Source organism: Desmodus rotundus, chromosome 1 (assembly GCF_022682495.2).
Source record: "Desmodus rotundus isolate HL8 chromosome 1, HLdesRot8A.1, whole genome shotgun sequence".
Classification (NCBI taxonomy): Eukaryota; Metazoa; Chordata; class Mammalia; order Chiroptera; family Phyllostomidae; genus Desmodus; species Desmodus rotundus.
In genome coordinates this window covers 161,417,486-161,440,636 of record NC_071387.1, presented here as the reverse complement: position 1 = coordinate 161,440,636, position 23,151 = coordinate 161,417,486, and the positions used below count along the sequence as shown (strand labels likewise).

The 23,151-nt window shown below is 45.9% G+C and overlaps 1 protein-coding gene across 1 annotated transcript; it reads left to right on the top strand.

Moving 5' to 3' along the window:
- Positions 1 to 2,044: 2,044 nt before the first annotated feature.
- On the top strand, positions 2,045 to 17,419 carry CKMT2 (creatine kinase, mitochondrial 2). The gene is made up of 10 exons (XM_024563577.4): positions 2,045 to 2,202; positions 5,679 to 5,850; positions 7,173 to 7,371; positions 8,709 to 8,804; positions 9,330 to 9,551; positions 11,276 to 11,361; positions 12,285 to 12,408; positions 12,617 to 12,751; positions 14,224 to 14,349; positions 17,156 to 17,419. The coding sequence occupies exons 2-10, from the start codon at positions 5,699 to 5,701 to the stop codon at positions 17,273 to 17,275; spliced, it is 1,260 nt and encodes a 419-aa protein (XP_024419345.1). The 5' UTR covers positions 2,045 to 2,202; positions 5,679 to 5,698; the 3' UTR covers positions 17,276 to 17,419.
- The last annotated feature ends 5,732 nt before the right edge of the window (positions 17,420 to 23,151 follow it).

The following is a 23,151-nucleotide window of genomic DNA, read 5'->3' as shown; positions in this document are numbered from 1 at the left end:
AAGTCTGGGTCCTGTGATATCCAGGCTGCAACAGGGCTCAGTGACAGAAAAGAAAGAAGCCCAAAACAGATTTCCTCTGAAGTAAATAATGTAGAAGTTGCGTATTTCACATCTGTTACTGTCCTTACGGTGAGAGCCAGTCACATGACCACACTGGCTACGAGGGACAGACGGGGCCCCCGGGGGCTGTGAGGAGAGTTGGCAATGATGCAGAGGAATAAAGACATACAACAGGGATCGCGTCTGAAAGAGGGTTGGGAATCTGGAGTCTCTGCTGTGAATCACGTAGAGGTTTCCATCCCTGTCAACCACCTTTGTAATGTGCTTGAAGGTGACCAGGGCCCCAAAGAGTGGAACCCCCTTTACTCAACCATGTTCCAACTTCTCTTCTTCTGACTTTATTCACTCGCTTACACAAAATTACACTGTAAGATGAAGGGTGAAGGTAAGGTGTATGGGTGGGCACTCTAAATAACCATTAGTAAGGAATTGGGAAAAGAGAAAAAGAAGCAGTGTTTCTTACTGTAACTGCCATTCTTTAAACTCTACGTTTCCATGCTCTCCAAAGCCTCATCATTTTCTCGGTCCGGGATCTGGGTTATTTCAGGGTCACTGGATTTATTTCACTTGGCCCCTGAACTGACTTGAAACTGTATGTCTGCAAAAGAACAATTTTGGGAAGAAATAAGCCTAGACTGCCCTCACCCCTGTCCCCGACCCCGACCCGCAGAGCCGTCTCCTCAGCAGCTGGTCAGCCCCACAAGACCTCCAGTTCCCTGCTCCTTCTGCCAGGAGAGGCCCCCAGGGGCCCGAGGGCCCTGGTCCATCACAGCAGAATGCACGCACTGGGAACCCTGACCCCTCGGAGGATCGTGCAATCAGTTTGGTTGGTCCCAATCCGCAATTGTTTTAATGAAGTTACACAGAAGGGCCTGGAAAATATCTGAATATGTCATATGTAGAAACAGTAAGTATCACTTTGTGAAAGTTTCGATTTAATAAGCTAGGTCATTAGGATAACCTAGGAATTCACTGAGGTGTGACAAATACACAGCAAAGTGCATGAAATTTTACAGCTTGAGAAATTTTTCCGTATGTGTGCACCCATACAACACTCAAATCAGGGAATTTTCCAGCCCCCAGAAGGCCCTCTCATGTGCTCTCCCAGTCAGAACCCCCGGGAAGAGGGAAAATAGCTATTTTACCATGGGTTATGTTTAAAATAATTGGAAACTCTGAAAGGGAGCCCCTCCAGGTGGAAGGTTATTCCTGGGCTCCACCCTCTGCTCCGTCCCCCACTCTGTGCATGGGATGGGCCCTGAGAAGGAAGGGAAGGGAAGCAGTAGCTGGTGTGTGCACGTGGCTGCAGAAGCTGCCTACGTGACAGTTGCCAGCGGCCCCAGCAAGCTCTCTCCACAAAGGCAAGGGCTGCTGTCCAAAGTCCTGGTGGGTCATTGCTATTTGCGGTCAACCTTTCCGGTTCGTGGCAGAGGTCCCAAGGAGGGCTATTTTTAAGCAGGAATATGGCCTGCTGGGTTTTCTGGGTGGCATACTAAGCTAGTGTGGATAGAAAATAAGATTATTTAGCAATCTACTTCAGAAGAGAATCATGATTGTTATTGTCCCTGGATCCGGGCCCCAGACAAGTTGGAAGGAGGTCCCTGGCACAGAGCTCCGTTAGCAGCAGGACAGTGGGAGCTTTAGACATCTTCCTCTCAGAGCTTGGCCGGGCTGGGGTGGGGGGGTCATTCTGCAGACTTAACCTGGGCCGCAGAGATGGTAATCCTGAGGGAAGGTAGAAACAAGTCCCCTAAGAGGACTGACAGTTTCCCTGGCAGTTCCTTCCACCTTGATGTCAGGTCCAGTGGGACTCGGCAGCCGGTGAGCTGGGTTGCAGGCCCCCAAACACCTCCCAGAGCCCTGGGAGAAGCAGCTTCCAGGACTGGGCTTGGGGGAGGGAAATGTTTCAGAGAAAGGGCTGGTGCTAGAAAGACCCCAGGGCTGGGTGGCAGAGAAGTCAGTGGCTGGCTTTCAAGGGCACAGCTGGGCGAACAAGTGCAGCCAGAGGTCCTGGATGGGATTGGCCAGAAGGGCCTCAGCCCCGCCCAGCCCAGGAGCCTTTTCCAGGCCAGGCGCTGCCAGCCCCTTACACAGCTTGGCTGTGTGCTTGCAGCAGGACTCTCCGGAGACTCCGGCTCCAAGGTCAGTGACACCAGGCCATTTGATTTTATACTTCCTAAGCAGGGGTCATTGCTAGAGCCAGCAGGAGGGGTCTTGTGAGTAGTGGACCCAGGGCTGTGGGCAGGGACCACATGTAGGACAGTTGTCCCCAACACTTTTGTGGTAACTAAAGAAGCCCTGAGCTGAAGCCTCATCCTGTCCCCTGCGCACAAGCCCACGTGCAGGTGCCAGGTCCATTCTGGGGGACATTCTGGTGCCGGCCACTTACGAGCAGTTTTTGATAGAGAATCAAGACTTTTTCCTAATGGAAAAAAATCTAAATGTCACTAAATGTGGGATTTGAGCCTTCAACTTTCCCTTGTAATTTATGGAGACTAATTGATCTGCTTCTGGGAATGTGTCCCTCTGCAGCATCAGAAGAGGTGTATATTGGGATATAGCAACTGAAAAATGAACCCTGTGAGGCTCTCTACAGGAGCTAATTACTAATTGGCCCAACAGCTGGGTCCCATTTAAACTGGTTCATATTACTGCTAGAGATTTATTTTTGAAATTACTAACACATTAATAACGAGCCCAGTACCCGTTGTTCCCCACTGGAGGTAAAAACCTGCGGCGTTGGCCTCAGTGTGTTTCATCTCTGGCAAAGGCCCGTTCTGTGCTCGTGTGGTCGGTTGTCTCTCAGGGAGCTGCTGTCAGTCCCGTTCTTGTTTCGAGAGTGGGTGAGTCTCCGCCTTTGAGTGAGTGCTCTGGTGGGTGTGGAGGGGTCACAATGGTCAGGAAAGCCAAACCGTCCTGGCTCTCCTCACGCTGCCGCTCAGACCTGCAGGCTCTGTGACCCTACAGGGTCATCTGGGATCGTGTGAGGGCAGCGGGTGTGCTGTTTCCAGGAGTGCCCTTGCTCCTGTCTGCAGACCTCACGCTTCCTCTTTCCTCGCCATGTTCTCTGTTCTCAGGAAGGACAAGACCACCACGAGGACTTGACAAGGGGCTTCCTGACCAAGCAGGCTCTCAGAGGAGAGCTGGGTGTTATCAGGCTGTGGGAGCACCCTACCTCCTCCTCTGCATTTATAGGGGTGCCTTTTCCCAAGACCTTAGCCTCTAGAGTTAAACCTTCTGTGGGTTAGGGCACCATTCCAGCAAAGCACATGAGTGCCACATGCTCCTATGGACTCTGCCAGCTTCAGGATTGAATCACCTCCTCAGACAGTAGGCCAGGTCCATTTTTCTGAAGGAGTGGCTGAGGAAAGTTCAGGAAACTGTGGATGGTGGGCGTGTAGCAGGGATAAAGCATGGGGAGTCCTGGGTAATCAGGGGCCAGGAGGCGATTGGTTCTGGGACAGACTTGGTCCTGGCCCGGAGGCCCTGGGTCTCTGTCCCCACCTCAGCTTAGAGAAGGATGCATTTGTGGTCTCAGAGGAGGCCATGCAGGAGCTTGGGTCGAGCATTCTTGGAGTTCCTGCCCACTGAGTCAGGAATCCCGAATGGAGCCAGTCTTGAAGGTGACTGCCGGAGGTCACATGCACCCCTGCCTGAGCAGCCACAGAGAACCCTAAACTCGGGCAGGGAAGAAGCGTAACCATCTTTCCTCTACAGCATTTCAAAGGACTAGATGGTTCTCACTTCCTATTTTCTTAAAAACAGTCTACCTTAGACAGGAGTGGGGTAATTGTCCTATGTCTTCAACACAAGGAATCCTAGGAAAGGCTTCTGACTTATAGGTAAAGACTGTAAACGTCTCCTGCCTACACCTTTCCACTTGCTGAATAGAACAGAGATGCCAAGGGGGCCCTCCAGGCTGACAGTATATCCAGTGGTGATGATACCATGTGAACCCTTTGCTCCCTTAGAATGGGGGGAGACAGCCATCTCCTGCTGGCCTAGGAGACTGGCAATCGTGGGCATTTGTTCAGTGTCCTGCGGAGCTGGTCCAACCCTAGACGTTCACTATTTGGGGGTGACTCTCTCTGGATGGAAAGCTGACTTGTGGTCCTGCCACTTCCCTTAGGCCCCAAGGGGCTCAGGCACATGGACACCATGTACAGACATAACTCTAAGTCAGCAGAACGGCACCCATGACGTCTCCGTCCAGGATATTCAGGACGACCAGGAGGCTCTGAACTGAGGCAGTAACAAACCCAAGGCCTCTGCATTCCAGGATGTCATGAAACCAGACAAAACCCTTAGACCAGGACCCAGACTCCCAGTACACTTGCCTGGGACAGAGACAGATCCAGCTCTTGAGCACTCTGGCCAAAGGGTGTAACGTGTGGCTCTTATTTTTAATGGAGAGGGCAAGTGTAGGATAAAACAGCATCATTGCCTTTGGCTGTCATCTTGCTGCCTCCCCTCCCTGTCCCCTCGCCCCCCGGTAAAAATCTCCCAGGCTCGGAGCCCAGGAAATATGCCACATTTAGCCCTGATGCAGTAAATAATGCTTTACAAATCAGGAGTGTTCCAGAGGTTAGGGAAACTGAGGCAGACAGCTTCTACAGAACTAGAGAGCACCCCCTGCTCCCCCCTGCAATCCTTACTTCTGTACAAGGGAGGAGGGAGGTAGGATAGAAGGAGAAAACAAGAACAAATCTCAGAGAAAGGCAGACTGGCCCAGAGTCCCCAGCAAGGCTGTCTGTGCAGTTGGGGACCTGGCATCGAAGTGGAGTGGGCAGAGGTACCCTGGCATCCGGGCCACTTCAGCAGAAGCCCGAGGGCGAGGAAAGAGAACAGGCTTATAATATTCTGGGACTCGGAGAGTCACATGCTCTGAGGTGATAATCCTACGACTAGGAGCCGCTGTGATATATGCATTTCCACGGTCTCGGGGGTTTAACCGAGTAGTGTGATCCCTGGCACTCCTAGGTCCTAAACCACAAAGGTCGTTTTCCTGCTGATCAGTGGGGAGCTGCCTATAAGGTATGGAGTCAGCCAGAAGTCCGAATCCAGGGCCAAAGACAAGCCTGGGTTCAAATCCCAGCTCTTCCCGTGTGCTGGCCCTGAGATATGGAGCAGGCCACTTACCCTCCCTCGAGCCTCAGTTTCCCCCTCTGTAAAATAATGCCCACTTGGTAGGATTCTTGCAAATACTGAAGACTGTAAGGCCCCTTGTGTGGTGCATGGCTCATGGTAGGAGTTTAATAAATGCTAGTTAAAAAAAAAGACAGTGAGGTTTGACCAGGTATGCAGAGATGGAAAGGGCCTTCTAGGTATCCACAAAGCAAAAATCCTCTCGGGTTTTTTTTTTTTTTTTTCTATATCATACTCTGGAGAAACAAATAGTGATGGACCTCAGGCGGTTTGACATTCACAATGTCTAAAACTACCCAGATTTTCCCAAGCAGTATGAAGGGGTTGTGGGAGAGAAAGGAAGAAAGAGAAAAACTAACCAAACCACAGGAGGGGCACGGGCTCGGGTGGTTCTTTCTCTTGTCTGTTGATCTCTATGTCGTGGTTCTGGGCCATGCGGTGAGGCTGTCTCATCCAGCTTCTCTGCTTTGCAGACACTCATCCAAGAGGAAGGATGACCAGTGCCTTCTCAAAGCTGCTAACTGGCCGCAATGCTTCTCTGTTATTTGCTACCCTGGGCACCAGTGCCCTGACCACGGGGTACCTGCTGAACAGGCAGAATGTGCGTGCTGAGACCCGGGAACAGCACAAGCTATTCCCTCCAAGGTAAGTCCTCTTGGCTTAAAAAAAAAAAAAAAAGACTCCAAGTGCCAGCAGAAATATGCTTTCCCCTGCTGGACACTGCCGTGGAGAAGACTAAGTCAAACTGAGTCATTAGGCACGGTCACCTGTGGCGAATACAAGGCAGTGTAGCATCAGCATTCCTGCCTGGAGCTAGCAGACTGGTTGGATAGTAATAACAGTCATAGTTAACATTTGTTGAGCACTTTTATGTGTTAAGCGCTATGTATGGAGCATCTATTTTATTCAGCTTAGCATCCCTTTGTGATGAAACAGAGGCATAGAAAAATTAAATAGTACCCAAGTTCACACAGCTAGTGCAGCCACATGCAAATCCAGGGACAAGGATGGTGGCCTCATGTCTCTGTCACTGTTATGCTGCCTTCTGGAAAATGTGATGTTACAGTGTTGATTTTAAGTATCAGCTTTAAAGAGCATTGCAGATGGGACGTGGGGGCGTGGCATGAAGATGGACTCATTTTCTCGGCCCTTGGAACACGGCAGTGAAGGAGAGAGCACACCCTGAGCAGAGCTGGAGTGTGGAACTGGCTTTACGGTTCCTCACAGGCAGCTCTAGATGGGAGAGTCGGGGAAGCTCGGGGCTTTCTCCTGTGGGAATCAGGATCTCTGGGGAGTTACCACTCCGCCATGTAGCTCAGGAATTCCGGAGGTGAGACTGTCGTGTTTGACCCTGTGGCGGTCCTAAATCCCCTATTCTTCAACCAGTTCATATCTCAGGGTGAGGTAGCACCCCATGCTATTTCTTTCTATGCATTATTCCCACAGATATTTACTGAGTGCCTGTTTCAACAGCCAGACACTGTTCTCAACAAAGCAGGTGGCCATGGTCTGAACGAAGCAGGCGGCCCTGGAGCTCGCATCACAGGAAGAAGATGGATAAATGACTGCATTTCTATGTAGTCCTGCCTGCGGGGTTTCGGCCTCTTTACCACTAAGCCTAAGGGACCAAAATGTGCCTATTTTATTTTACAATAACCTAGGGTTAAAAAAAATCTGCATATGATTTTGATTTATTTGCTAATTATTTTCACTCAGTCGCCCCTTTACATGAACAGGAGCCGCAGTCTGGGGCTGCCGCAGCCCGCATGATGGTCCAGGTCCCTTTCCCTGGCAGTTCAGGAGGCTTTTTTTTTAAAATCTGGCTCCCTTAAGTCATGACTCCTGGCCAAGAGTCCCTGTGCCTCCTGGCTAAAGAGAGCCTTGTGGAAGGAGGGGCCAGCAGAGCCCATTCACAGGCCCCTGCCTTCAGGGGCCGCTCACTGAAAGCCTGTCTCCTTGGTACACAGTGCCGACTACCCTGACCTTCGCAAGCACAACAACTGCATGGCCGAGTGCCTCACCCCCTCCATCTACGCTAAGCTCCGCAACAAGGCGACGCCCAGCGGTTACACCCTGGACCAGTGCATCCAGACAGGGGTGGACAACCCCGGCCACCCCTTCATAAAGACAGTGGGCATGGTGGCTGGTGACGAGGAGTCCTATGAGGTAAACTATTAGCTGTTGGTTCCAGAATGGTGGGAAGGGGGAGGCTCTGGGTCCCAGAGACCTTTCTTCTATGGGACCAGCTTGCTGCCTTCTCACGCAGGGCTCCTGCAACAGGAAGCTGACTTCAGAACCTCTGGAGTGCTTTCTAAGAGCCTACAGTTTTTCAGGCCAAGGCTTCCTTTGCTGCTGCACCAGAATGGGTTGCATGACAGAGCCCTCTGAGATTAGCAAGCGAGTAAATTGGTACAGGAAAAAAAGTAAAGTCTTCTAATTATTTTATTGGTGATGTGTATTCACCTGCAAGACAGTAGGAGATGATGTGTTAGTGGCTGGGCTTTATTGAGGGGTGAGGATGGTGTGGTGTGTCTTCAGCTTGAGAATTACTGATTACACAGCCACTGTAGCCCAGACTTCTGAGATCGGGTCTCGGAGAAATCCCATGATCTCCGCATCCTCAGCCTCGGGCAGAAGCACAGGATGGCACACTGCGAGGGGGGCTCAGCCACCATGCGGCCCTCTCCACAGAGCAGCTTCTGGACAAATGTCTCCAGCCTGCCGCCCTGAGGTCCACCCTCCTTGCACCTTCTGGTGCAGGAAGCTGAAGGCAGTTCCCTAGGAGGCAGCCATCAGGAGGGGGGAGGGGCCGTCTGGAGGAAGCAAGACTGGTTGCTTGTTTCTGCACAGCAGGGCACCACTGGGGTCTGAGTCCCATACTAGAGCTAGCTCCCTGGGCCCAACACCCCCACCCCCTACTTCCCACAGCTCCCTAAGCCTACAGGCTGCTCTGTTATGACTTCTCTTAGTGTTCATTTACCTAAAGGTTGTTCCTGAAGTTTTTAGTTTTTAATAAATGGATTTTGCATGAGATATTTTGGGCTGGGAAGGTCCTCACAGGGTGACGGGTCCCTGCTTTGCCCTAACTGACACTGTACTTTCCTTCTGGTGCAGCCGGCTTTCCATGAAATTATGATGTTGCTTAAACTGACTCCCTTTGGACTGCAAAACTGTATAACTTCTGACCTAGCAGCTTCTTTTATCCCACAAAGGAGAAAACCCTCAAATTCTGAAATGCAAGATTTTCTTGTTCAGTCTGACGGCAGTGAGCTTGGCAGAATAGTTAGGGAGGAGGGTACAGTGACAGAGTCCTGCCACCTCGCCCTCTCCCAAGCGGCAAGGTGCTTCCAAGAGGTTTTCTCTGGTATAAGTCTATCATCATCATCATCATCATCATCATCATCATCAACCGCTAATCCATTCTCATACCCATTTCCTGCATAGTAGTCTTACTAGTAGACAAACCAATTAAAGAAGAAACAGGAGCAACTTTCCTCCTGCAGGTGTTTGCCGACCTTTTTGACCCTGTCATCAAACTCAGGCACAATGGCTATGACCCCAGGGTGATGAAGCACCCCACGGATCTGGATGCATCCAAGGTAGGTGCAGCCTCCCCCGAGCCCTCCTGTGAAGCTGGTAGCCCAGAGCCCGCGTGCGGGATGCTGGAGAGCAGGGCCCCTGCGTTAGATGCCCCTTAAAAGTTCTGTGATCCCCTTAGTACAGCACACTTCCTGGACGGCCACCCCCAGAAGGTCAGGAAAGTCCCAAAGTCTTTGTTTTCCTTAATAAGTACTACTAAGGTGGTGTGGTCACTAACTTTAATCCTTTCCTCAAGCAATTCCTTTCTTCATACCACGCGTAACTGAGTGTGTGTGGGGGGTGGGGGGTGGGGGGGCGTGGTAAATTATTCCAGACAGCGCTGTACAAACAGCTCTGCCTTACCTCACTTTTCTGTAAAGCACCTACCGCCCACCCCGAATTCCAGAATGTGTCTACCATGTTGGTTGTGCAAATGTGCCCAACGCCTCAGGGTCCCTTCAGGGACACTGCCAGTCAGTGGGTTGTGGCTGTGCCGGGACCGCGGTCCCAGGCTGGCTGCGGTGACCCCACGCTGTGCTCCGCAGATCACCCACGGGCAATTTGACGAGCGCTACGTGCTGTCCTCTCGGGTGCGCACTGGCCGCAGCATCCGCGGGCTGAGCCTACCGCCGGCCTGCAGCCGCGCTGAGCGCAGGGAGGTGGAGAACGTGGCGGTCACGGCCCTGGATGGCCTCAAGGGGGACCTGGCTGGCCGCTACTACAGGCTGTCTGAGATGACGGAGCAGGACCAGCAGCGGCTCATCGATGTGAGTGGCCCCTGAACCCCCCGGGGCTGCCTGGGTTGGGGCTGAGCAAGAAGCCCAGACCCACGCCGCGCGATCTCTCCCAGAGCTCAGGCCCCTGCCCTGGCTGGGAGCTTGCTGGGGCTTCTGCGTGTTCAGAGTAGTGAAGATGAGGCCTTAAAACTTTAGGTGGAGCCACGAAAATACTCTGAGGGTAAAATCTGCAGAGGAAACTCTGTATGGATTTGGTGGGTTGGGGATCTGTGGGTGTGGGTGAGTGGAGGACTCCCCTGCTTGTTGGTAAATAGGAACAAGGGGGTGTGGAAAAGCCTGTCTGTGCCCTGAGGATGGTCCCCATTACCACACAGGAAAGCCTGGAAACTAGGAAGGCCTGGAAAGGAAATTACCCAGGGGGAAGGCTGGCCCTGACTGGCATTGGAGCCAGCCTCTGGGATTCCTGCTGCCTTCACATCCTCCACGGCTTCACTCTAACTCTAGAGTAGTCAAAACCCAAGTTTTTTACTTATTTTCCCCTAGCACAGCTAGAACAGGATGGCAGTTTCAAAAGAAACTTTGAACTGAAGTCCAAGAAGTGGCAGAAACAGTATCTGTCATTTCAGAAGATGCAATGCCACAAAGTGGGCCTCAGTTTCAAACTGATGGGCCAGCTTCATGGGCTGGGGGCCTCCGGCTCCTGGTCTCTGCAGCCATCGGGCCGACCTTCCCCGTCTGGTTACAGAATGAGCCCTCCTGCACCTCAAGTAGCCACTTCTGGTTTCCAGCTTATGGGACACACTGTTTCGGGGGCAGTGACGGTCTACAAGCCTGTCCTGGTCAAGTCTCTGACCTCTTCTACTTCTCAGAGATTGAAGGAAGACTTCCCTCCCACATCCTCTTGACTTCTTACTTCAGTGTAATAATAATTGAACACATGGTATCCATATTCATGTTGTTACTATGTACACACAGAAAGAAAAATGTCAGTCAGTTGACATTGGTTTTGACATGGAGAATAGTATACTGAAGGCACAAGCTTGGGAGTCATAGGTTTGAATCCAGGCTCTACCACCTCCTAGCTTTGTGATATCATGTACATTATTTTCTCTTTCTGAATCTCCGTTTTTTTCCCCCTCTTATAAAATAGAATGATTACACTTGCCTCATAGTGTTGTGAGATTGAAGGAAATAAATTAAAAGCACATAGCATAAAGCCCAGCACATAGTAAGAATTAAATTAATGGTGGCTGTTTTTATTTATAGATCGTTATTTTACATTTCTAATACTTTTAAAGGAAAAGAGTGATAGTGAATATTCCAATAGCATTAGAAACGTAGAGAATGGTGGCTGTGTAGAACAGACCCTTCAGGATAGCTGCCCTCACTCGCTGCCCACGCTGCGTTGCACAGGGGTGGTGCTCGTGGGGTTCCCGTACTCTGCCGCAGCGATGCTGTGTTTCCACCTGGGCTAAACCCTTGGGTCAACCTTACCCATACGCTAGAATCACCTGAAGAGCTTTAAAAATCCTGATGTTGGGACACACTGTGTAAAAATTGTCGGGATCTCTAGGGGGTGGGTATTAGTATTTTTTTTTAAGTGCCCAGGTCATTCTAGTAGGCAGCCAAAACCGAGAAACACGGCCTGAGACACCGCAGTCACCATTAGTTACGTGAAACTTGGATACCTGGCACTTGCTGTCATGTCTGATCTCATCAGTTTCTCCTTTCTGCTTTGTCCCTTTGGCCTGCAGGATCACTTTCTGTTTGACAAGCCAGTGTCCCCTTTACTAACATGTGCTGGGATGGCCCGTGACTGGCCAGATGCCAGGGGAATCTGGTATGGACATAGCACTTCCCATTTGCGATGTGTGCAGAGGACCTCCTGCGGGTGCTCTGCGGGTCCTAACCCGAAGTTGCTGTGACTTGCACCTGACAGCATGCCCGGCCTCAGCTCCCTGGAGAAGAGAGTATTTAGAAGTTGTCTGCGAGTGTGATACCTAAGTATCGTAATGTGTCTAAGAAGCGTAGGAATGTTTGCTGGTTTGCATGAATTATGCATGAGAAAAAGACTGTATTTTTAAGAGAAAAATTAGCTTTGTATTATTTGACCTTAGAGAGAATCTGTTTCATGACATTAAAACAAAAGAACAGAAAATGAAAAATAATTATTGAGGATTTAGGCAAAACCCTACATGGAAGAATGGATATCGAATAGAAATTTATTTTATCTTGGCCAACTTTGATCCCTGTGCCTTGGTAGGTTATTATGACACTACCCGACAGAGGCGCGGTCACAGTGTGCATGAGCAGCTGCTCAGCGGGGGGAGAGGCAGGGTCTATACGGCAAACATAAGCGAAAGCTTCGGTACCACAGGTACTCTAGGCTTCAGGTAAAGTCTTTTTTTTTTTTTTTAAGGACAAGATTTTGGTTGAATCTATTAGGGAACAAAACACTCTTGTTAGTGTCAAAGCCAAATGTTACGAGAGTTGAGTTATTGTCAGACTAGTCTGTTGAATGAAGGAGATTATGTTCTTGTTGGGCAAAAACATGACATCTCTAAGGGTTGGAGTTGGTCTTATTCTTCATTCTGTCACGGTAACAGTATTTTGTAGTACTTGTTCAGGCACAATTAAGAGATTAGGGCCATCTAGGAAATGAGAAATGTGAAGTGAAGCAATCAAGCTACAGAGGTAATGGGAATTTTCATGTGTTGAAACAAATATAATTAACACTCAACACCACATTTCTCTCTTCATTAGGCATAATTATGACAAGACATTTCTCATCTGGATTAATGAGGAAGACCACACCAGGGTAATCTCTATGGAAAAAGGAGGCAATATGAAAAGAGTATTTGAGCGATTCTGTCGTGGACTAAAAGAAGTAAGATGTTATCAGAGATTTCTGAATATTCACTAAAATAAAATATCTTTATTTTTTTCCTTACTAAAAGACAGTATAGTGACTTCCAGGATGGGGCTAATTTTTCCTCGGGATCTCGGCACTCACAGCACACACCTTTCTCCCTGATGTTTGGGATGTGCTGAGTGAACGCATATTTGAGAGCTCCGTCATTTGTTCTCTGTTGTAGGTAGAACGCTTAATCCAAGAACGAGGCTGGGAGTTCATGTGGAATGAGCGCCTAGGATACATTCTGACCTGTCCCTCGAACCTCGGCACGGGATTACGGGCTGGTGTCCACGTTAAGATCCCAAAGCTCAGCAAGGTAATGTCATACAGGCAGCAGCCCTGTTGGGTTCTTCCGGGATCAGCTCAGACGGGACTGTTTTGTGGAGGGGGCAAATGTCACCGCCCATGACTTAACCCCTACTTTCTGTATGCACGGCCAAAATAGTGAGAAAGGTTTAAGTTTACCTCAAAAGACATTTATATCGGTAGGAAAGAAAGATGAAGGACTGTAAGAAAGGGCTGTGTCTTCAAGAACTAGAAGTTTAAGTTCTCCCTCACAGAACAAATCCAAATAGGTAGGCAGGCTGCTCTGCTCCTTGGGGTTCCTTCCATCTCCGTCTCTGTCTCTCCCAGTGCAGAGGTTCTCAGACTTGAGACTGCATCAAAATCACCTGGAGATTTGTAAAAGCACAGACTGCTAGGCCCACCTGCATAAATGCATTTCCACAACGTCTCCGGGCGACACTGACGCCGCTGCCGGGGCACTACACTTGGAGGGCCGCTGTCTCAGGGCATTGTCCTCTTTGCACGGTTACTGTCAGGCCCCGAGTTCTAGCTTGTGGGAAGGGGACAGCGCATGCAGGTGTTTCCATGGAGCGATTTCAGGCCTGGGCCTGGAAGTGGCACACGCCACTCTGCCCAAACTTGGCAAGTGGCCACTTCCTCAGCTCCACTGTGGAAGAGCAGGGCAAAAGGATTCTGGTAGGCGACTAATAATTTCTGCAACAGCACACCAAGTGAACCAAATACTTGAAAACAATTTTAGAAAATGTGTTTCTTGTCAAAAAAAGATGGAAGTTTTTGTTGTTCAAAATTCCAATGCTAAAAAATTATTTGACATGACTTCATGGTTTTAATTGTATCAGTGAACTATTATATAGATGAATAGTAAATACTCACCAAAGCTGGCATCCAGATGCCAAAAAAGCAGTATAGAAGTTAATCACTTGAAACCTATATAATTTTTAACCAGTGTCACCCCAATAAATTTAATTTTTAAAAAAGTTAATAATAGCTCTACAACCTTCTAGGTGTGTGACCTCGGGCAAATAAATACCTCTGAGCCTTAGTTTCCTGACCTATGAAATGGGGGTGAAAGCAATACCTACTTCATGGGGATATTGTAAAGTTGAAAACTTTCAGCACACCCCCTGGCTGGTGTGACTCAGTGGATTGAGCACCAGTCTGCAAACCAAAGGGTCACTGGTTTGATTCCCAGTCAGGGCACATGCCTGGGTTGCAGGACAGGTCCCTGGTAGGGGGCGCTTGAGAGGCAACCACATATTGGTATTTGTCTCCCTCCTTTTCTCCCACCCTTTCCTTCTTCCTAAAAATAAATAAATATTTTTTTTTAAAGAAAAGAAATAAAAGTTCCAGCACAGCACCCTGGTACACAGTAAATATATGCTTAATAAATATTGACCGTTAATGTCTCTCATTTTCTAAGTGAATGTGCCAATAACACTGAATCGATTTGCTTCTTACCACGCTGTGTTACCCCTGTCCCAGGACCCCCGCTTTTCTAAGATCCTGGAGAACCTGAGACTGCAGAAGCGCGGCACAGGCGGCGTGGACACCGCGGCGGTGGCAGATGTGTACGATATTTCCAACATAGATCGGATTGGTCGATCAGAGGTAATGTCTCTCTCACTCTCTGAACGTGAACTAAGAAAATCAGCCTATGAGAAAGAGAAGTAGCCTGAACAGCCTTACCTTATTCACAAAATTTGAGACCTCCTCTTTCCCCATTAAGTCCCAAGTCAGGTTAGTAGTTCGTGCTGCAGAGCTATTCTTCCACGGGAAATAATTGTGTAAAGGTAAGCACAGTGTCAGCTGAGAATGTATAGGCAAGTAAAAGAGTTCAGTGGGGCTGTTGTCACCCACGTTCCCCTCGGGACTATTCCAGAGCTCTGCAGGAGAAGGAGCACTGTTGTGCTGAAGGACAGTAGTATTTCATCACTGTGAAGCCAGAGAATATGGGTGCTTGCTCTCTCTTTGAGGGTGGTGAAATGCTGGAATTTTTTCATGATTCTGAATTTCCTTTGGTGAAGGCCACACACTGTCATCTTCAGTTAGGTGTTTTAAGATACTTGATACTTTCCAAGATATTATTTTTAGGGCTAAAATAGGAAATAATGTATGCATTAGGTGTACATAAGATTATGCTCATAAAACAATCCTTAGGATTCTGAGACTACATAGGATGAAAAGGGTTCATAAACTATATATAGGCCTGGAGCAGCGCATGAAGTGAAGCACAAAGAGCACACTTAAGGTCCTGGCTGGGTGGCTCGGCTGCTTGGAGCGTTGTACCACAAACCAAAGGTTGAGAGTTTGATTCCCAGTTGGGAGGTGTATACAGGAGGTAACCAATTGATGTTTGTCGCTCACGTCCATGATTCTCTCTCTTTCTCCCTCCCTCCCTCCCTCTCTAAAAAAAATCAATAGACATATCCTCAGGTGAGGGTTAAAAAAAAGGAACATGCATCTGAGTCCCAAGCAAATGCCTATCTCAGTACATTGTACCAACTTATCTAGATGTGGCCCCATTGGATGTATTATGCTCATCATTAATTTAAAAGCCTCTTATTATTATTACATACAACTCTTAATTACTCAGTGGCTGGTTATTAAATCTGTGGATTATCAACGTTCTCTCTTCTTGCTAGCCAACTTTTGAATATTTCATTGCCTGTTGGTATCCTCACCAGTAAACTCAGGAAAAGAAAGGAGAAAATCCTGAAAACAGTTAAGTCAGCCCGTGTGTTTATCAGCTCTGGTAAAGTACCTAAGGAAGAAGCAGTTAAAAATATCACAGCTTCTGCAGTTTGCTGAGTAATGTGTGGTATCCTGAAAAAAAAATCTGGGCCAGTCCTGTCTGCTTCTAATAACAACTAGATTTCACTAATGGAAAGCAAGGCAGTCATCGCTTTGAAAAAAAAATTTATGTCTAATTAAGTTAAAGTTAATAGATGATCATTATAAAAGCTAGAAATATGCCCAAAAGTATTAAAATTCAACCTAATAATGCTGAGATAACCATTGTGAACATTTTTCTGATTTACCTTCCATTATTACAATTATTCAAAAAAAACTTTTTTTTACAAAATTTGATATTATGTACTTGATATTATAACAAAGCTTTTTCCCAATGTATTCTATTCTAAGCATTTTCCTATATTCAAAAAACATGTTTAATAACAGTCCATCAAAGATAGTTTGTTATCTGTTTAACAGATAACCCTGGTTATTGGATGTTTTGTTCGACTATCTCTATACATAACTCTAAGACAATCTCTTTACATACGCTAATTACAACTCTGATTATTTAGTTAGGATAAATTCCTAGGAAAGGAATTCCTGAACGAAAGATGAGGGCTCCTTATAGCTAAGTTTCCTATCAGAATATTTATACCAAGATAGAGTCCCCACTGGCAATGAACATGACACCATCTCACCACACCCTCTTCAACATTGGGATGGGCCAATTGGATGAGTAGAAAAGACATTTCTTTGCTTAATCATGACTAGATTTTTGATCCAACCCTCTCATGGAGCCTCAGTTCCTTTAGGCATGAAAAGAGGTGGGCAGGGGACTAGACTCCCCCCTGCCTAAGGTATGTTCAGATGTAATACTCAGCAATCCCTTCCATCCTTGCTGCTCCTCCTCATGTTATATTATATATTTTAGCGCAGTCTGGAGTTAACCAACTGCTTGCTGACTTAGTTTGGGTCTCTACAGGAACAGCGCAAGTGATTTGTTAGGGAGGTGACCACAGGGAAAATTCGTATGTAGATGAGCTCTAATTTAAAAAAATAAATATTTGTAAACAAAAGTTCAGTCTTTTTTCAAAAAGCAGAAATTTAAAAAGTTTTTCTTAATATAAATCACAAAGATTCCTTTAAGTAAAAACTTGCCTGGTACATTGAAAACACGATTTAATTGCTAAACATTTGATTTTAAACAATTTTTCCAAAAGACGTTTACTGTGTAAATGATGATATCGGAACTATAGCATATTCAGTGTTTGGATAGCCTAGTGGGAGGTCAGGATCCAGGTCCAGGCCAAAGATCAACACCAGGGTGTCAGTGTGTACTTTTACCTTTAAACAAACTCTGTTATTTTACAGCACAGACTGATGGGGACAAAGTTTCTGAGATGCAAACTGAGGGTTTTCATATATCAAGAAAGTACTCACACACAAAGCAGGAACCCTGCTTTAGCTAAAGAAGGTTGGGAGAAGCCCTGTAAAAACTTGTACTTCCCATCTTCGACAGTGACTGTCAGACATCTGTCCTCCCACAACCCTGGAGGGAAATAATGAGGAGAAATGGTTAGAAAGTCCAGCTTCTGCGGCAAGCTCTCATTATCCCAGTGTTGCTCACTGCGTTGCATGTGCCTTGTGTGAAAATTAATCATTCATCTTTTTCACGTCAAAGGTCGAGCTTGTCCAGATAGTCATCGATGGAGTCAATTACTTGGTGGATTGTGAGAAGAAGTTGGAGAGAGGTCAAGATATTAAGGTGCCGCCACCTTTGCCTCAGTTTGGCAAGAAGTAAACTTTCCCTTTCCCAGTTTATAAATAATCTGTCTGCTGGTGTGACAGACATAAAGAAACTTAGACTCTGAGAGTTTTTGTAGACTTGGGAAAATGTAAAATTGTATATCCTGTCAATCTTTACAATAAAACTCTCCTTAATCTCTTTGGTTTTTCTGATTTTTTTAATGCTGGTATGAAGGACAAACAACATCCAATTACAAGTATCAGGAAGCAAAAATATTCCAAGGCAGTGATAAAAATAATATTTGTAATTCTACTTACACACACATCTAGCGACCCTCCAACTATCTGGATGCTACCGTAGTCAATCAGCCCTTTAATCAATCCCTCTGGACACCACTGGAAAATGGGGAACTAATAGAATTTTCTGACAAATAGAACAAGGAGAGATTCGTTTCTCTTTAAAGTGTAGAAATAACAGAGACTATTTATTCAGGGCTTGCTATAGCAAGGGAGTCAGGAGCCATCCCTTGAATTTGGCATTCACTCTGAGGCAGGCATGGGAAAGCTTTATGGTGAGAAAAGGGAAAGGCCCCGGGTACAGTCTGAGTGGGGTTGTCAGCATGTGGAAAGTGGAGGTAGACTCACTAGAAGCAGGGTATACTATGGAATTGCTTTGGAGAGTATATCTGACATTCTCTGGTTGGTCCTGAATTGGAAGCAGGGACAAAAATTGGGGAAGCCGGCCTTCACTGACCAAGCCCGATCTCTGGGCTCATCGCTACAGGGATTGTAGTCTGACTTCCTGAGCTGATTGCTGCAGAAGTTGAGGGTCAGAATTCTGTTATCATATGGCCTGACCATTGTCTGTTTATATATTCAGTTTCCAAATGCAATCCAAAATCTGATGCCTGAATTATTGTAAATGTGTTTAGTGTGATTTGAAAGCTGATTTCTTCCCTCAGCATGCAGACCCTTACCTTATATCAAATCTTGTTATTCTTTTCCATTCATCCTGTGATGTTTATAACCTGAAGGGGCATGATGAAGAGGTGGGAGCAACTAATTTTGTAATAAGTTATAAAATCACTTCACATACAAAATAAAAATGCTGTTAGCTTGAATAACAGAAATGAGATCAAGTTCTGAATTCTGTGAGTACTATGGGTGCTCCAATTAAAACAAATCTCTGCTGTTATGTAAGCGTTTGTCTCCCCTCCTGCTATATTTAAAAAATATGGTATAAAAAGAATATACTTGTGCTGGAGCTAATAGGCAGCATACTAACTGGTGAGTGACAAATCAATAAGTTGTCGAAACTTAGAAGAGGAAACCACACCCAATATAATTCAGGACATCACGCTAAAATCCCTGAATGGGACCGGATGGAGGGGTGTCCTACAACCAATCCCTGTAGACCAAAGAGGAATCAGAACCCCAGGCAGTGACTGGCATTATGGGGACAGAGGGACAGAAGAATAGAAGGCAGAGAAGACTGGTGTCATGGCCAAGCTCATTGACTCCACAGCCCCATTGCTTGGATACAAGTCCCAATTCTTCCACTATATGGCATTAAATGATTTACTTAGCCTCTAGGTTCCTCAGTTGCCTTTGCATAAAATGACAATAATAATACCGATATTCTCATAGAGTTGCTGGGAGGATAAAAGTAATAATTGTAAAGTTCAACACATTGTAAGTACTATGTAAGTGTTTGCTGAATAAATAATAAACAAAGGAATATTACAATCTATCCTTAATATCCCTTAAAACCATCCTTTAGGGCAAACCAACAGACCTCACAGTTTCTATTCTGAAAGATGTTACTCACAAAAGTGGTAAAGGAAGGCAAATTCATGCAGCTAAGGGAACATGAGCATAAATGAAATGAAGAGACTAGATAGAGACACATACCAACATTTAATTTTTTTTAGAAGCTGAAAAGCAAGCCCTGGCATAAAAATGCATGTGGCTACCAACATAAAAAGAAAGCATGCCTTGTCACCCCTAGCACAGCATCCCCAGCTACATTAAACATCATTTACAACAGGAATTAACTGACCAAGGTAGAAAGTTAACATCTCTCTCCTTTTCTGTTGCACTTTTACCTAATTCATTTCTCATTTTTAGCCATTAGATCTACTCATCAATAACTACACTAGCATCGACATTCAATATTGGCTTGCATGCAGACTACTAGTACTTAATCTTTATCTTATCTACATTTGAGACTCTTGATTTGTGGGGCTGTTTGGCCTTTATTGTATTACCAGAAATGTACTCATATGTGGCTTTACTCTTTAAGAATAAGATAATTCATAACTAAAGATAGTCATTTAAACGAAGTCTAAAATGGATTCCTAAACCCTCAATCTGACACCTCACTTTTTTTGAAGTTCTCCATATTCATCAAACATCCTTCCCTGACAGCTCTTCAGACGATTTTCAGATCATGTAATAGCACTTAAATTGGATACAAGAATATCCTTTCTCCTCAAGCATTGCCAAGCATGTAAATGATATAATTCTGTTTGCAGAAGTTGTGGTAAATTATACTTTGACACAAGAAGCAAGCACATTTGCAGTGTTACAGTGAAAGTAAATGATTTTTTTATGTGAAAGGTGAGTCAATCGGACAAGATAAAGGACTTTTAACTATTAAAATTCTAATCAAATGCCGTATCTTTCAGCCAAAGTAGTATGCAAATAGTTCCTGTTTACTAAGATCTAGTTCAATCATTATTCCAGAAGCAGGACTTCCAGTCAAGATGGTGGCATAGGTAAATGTGGTACTCGCACCTTCCCACAACCACATGGGAAATACAACTACAGAACAACCATCATTCAGAACTGCCTGAAATTTAGTGGAATGGAAGTCCTATAGCTAAGGATATTAAAAAAAAAAAAAGCCACACTGAGACTGGTAGGAGGGGTAGAGATAGAGAACATGTTGGTCCCACATTCATGTGTGGCAGATAAAAATCAGGAGGGATATCTCAGCTACAGAAGTCCCCCCTGAGGCACAAAGGGTCCTAGCCCAACACCAGTCCCCCCCAGCCCAGGCTTCCAGTGCCAGGAAGAGAAGTCCCCGTAACTTCTGGCTGTAAAAATCAGCGGGGATTGTGACTGAGTGAGACGGAGAGCTTCTGGAGTCCCAGACAGTTCCTCTCAAAGGGCCTGTGCATGGACTGACTTGGCCTCACTCTCTCTGAGTTCCAGCACTGGGGCAGCAGCTTGAAAGGGACATATGGGGAGTAACTGAACTGTCTGGCATCAGGGCAAGAGCTGGAGGGGCAGCTTTCTCCCAGACAGGAGCACTGGCAGAGGCTATTATTCCTTCAATGAGTCCTCCCCACACAGACCCAGAAGGTGGGCACCCATCTTTGAGTCTCCATTAACCTGGCTAAGACTTCACCCTACCCTGGAGATTCCCTGAGACCCTGTCCCACCAAATTGCAGACCTACCCCAACTGTTCCCAGTGGTTTTACCATATAAATGGCCTGTCTTGGCTCATGTTTCAGACTTTCCTAAAATGTCTCAAATAAGCAGCATTTGGCCTCAGCATGTCCTGTACCTCTTATTAAGTGGCCCCAGGCTCAGTACTAGTGTGGCTAGTGGAGGGTAGCCTTTGTTCACAGTTTGGCCTCTCTGGGGCACCTCCAAGCCCAGCACAAGTGGCAGCTATCTGAAGACTGCTTTGTAGCTCGTGCTCTGTGGCCTTGGACAGAAAACAGGTGGCAGTTGACTTTTGCTTGCACCTCTTGGGAAGCTCCAGAGCCAGCACACCCTTTGGACACCTTTAGACCACATCAAAATACCAGTCACTTCCACAGGTAACACTCTCCATGGGTGGACTAGGCAGGCACCAGAGCCCTGCTGAATTAAGTCCTGCTCTTTAGGGTGAGCCCCTGCACATCTGATCCTCCATGGTTGCAGGCAGTCCTTGCAGCTGATCAGCCTGGGGGTAAATCCTTCCCATTGACTTGCCAACAGCAATCAAGGCTCAACTACAACAGGACAGTGTACACAGCTCACATGGGGAGAGGGGAGGCAGTGCACCTGGGTGTCCAACTTGGGTGAATGGGGAGGCTGTGCCACTGGACCCCACAGGACACCTACGACATTAGGCTACTCTACCAAGTGCAGGAGATGTAGCAGCTCTACCTAATACACAGAAAAAAATACAAGGAGGCTGCCAAAATGAGGAGACAAAGAAACATATCCAAAATGAAAGAAAAGAACAAAGCTCCAGAAAAAGAACTAAACAAAATAGAGACAAGTGAGCTTCTAGACAGAGTTCAAAACACTGGTTATAAGTATACTCAATGAACTCTGGGGAAGAGTAGATGAATTAGAACTTCAACAGCATAAAAAAGGATATGGAAACCATAAAAAACCAGTCATAAATGAAGGATACAGTAACTGAAATGATGAGAAATTTACTGGGAATCAACAGTAGAGTAGATGAAGCCAAGAATCAAATCAGTGATTTGGAATATAAGGAAGCAAAAAACAACCAATCAGAACAGCAAGAAGAAGAAGGTATCCAAAAAAATGAGAGTGTAAGGAGCCTCTGGGACAATTTCAATCATACCAACCTTCACATCATGCGGGTGCAAAAAGGAGAAGAGAGCAAGAAATTGAAAACTTTTTTGAAATAATAGCAGAAAACTTCTCTAACCTGGTGAAGGAAATAGAGATACAAGTCCAGAAAGCACAGATAGTCCCAAACAAGATGAACCCAAAAAGGCCCACACCAAGACACATCATAATTAAAATGCAAAAGGTTAAAGACAAAGAGAGAACCTTAAAAGCAGCAAGAGAAAAGCAGTTAGCTACCTATAAGGGAGTTCCTATAAGACTGTCAGCTGATTTCTTAAAAGAAATTTTGCAGGCCAGAAGGGATTGACAAGAAATATTCAAAGTGATAAAAAGCAAGGACCTACAACCAAGGTTATGCAGCAAATCATTTCAAATTGAAGGATATATAAATTGTTTCCCAGACCAGAAAAATCTAAAGGAGTTCATCACCACCAAAACAGTATTACATGAAAGGTTAAAGGGTCTTCCTTAAGAAGAAGAAAGATAAAAAATATGAACAAAAATGGCAATAAAGACATATCAACAATTAAATCTAGAAAACAAAAACGAACAAGCAGAACAGAAATCGACTCATAGATGCAAAGAACATTTTGATGGTTGTCAGATGGGAGGGGATGAGGGGAAGGTGAAAAAGGTGAAGGCATTAAGAACTACAAATTGGTAGTTATAGAATAGTCATGGGGAAGTAAAGTACAGCATAGGAATATAGTCCATATTATCCTAATAACCATGTATGGTGTCAAATGGGTACGAGATTTACTGGGATGATCACTTAGTAAGTGACATAATGTGTAATAATTCTAAACAAGGGCATATACCTGAAATATAAACTAATATAATATTGTATGCCAATTGTAATTGAAAAATAAAAATGATTTTAAAAAAGACAAAAATATTCAAGGAGCAATGAACAGAGCATTCTTCTGAGTCACAGGACCTTTTAAATTTGCTATATTCCCTGCATCTGAGGAAGACCACAGCTAGAGTAGGCTTCGATGGCTGGGAAATCATTCTGGCTCTCTTCCATGGGGGAAGAGAAACATTGGTCTTTCTCCTCATTTCTGTGCTGTCATAGTACAAACCTCAGTCTTGACTGTCTCCCATCTTGAACAGTTCAGTTCTTGACCAAATTGTTCATGGAAAAATGTCTTGGGTGTCGAACCAAACTTTGGTTCTCACCCTGACCAGCCTTTCATGCTGATACACACCTGTAAGTTCAGTCACACATCTCTCAGGTGTGATTCGGTTTTCCAACAAATCGCTTCTTGAATAGCCTCCCGGAACTAATTAAGTTCGAGAACCAAGATTCCACTGTATGTTGGCTTATGAGG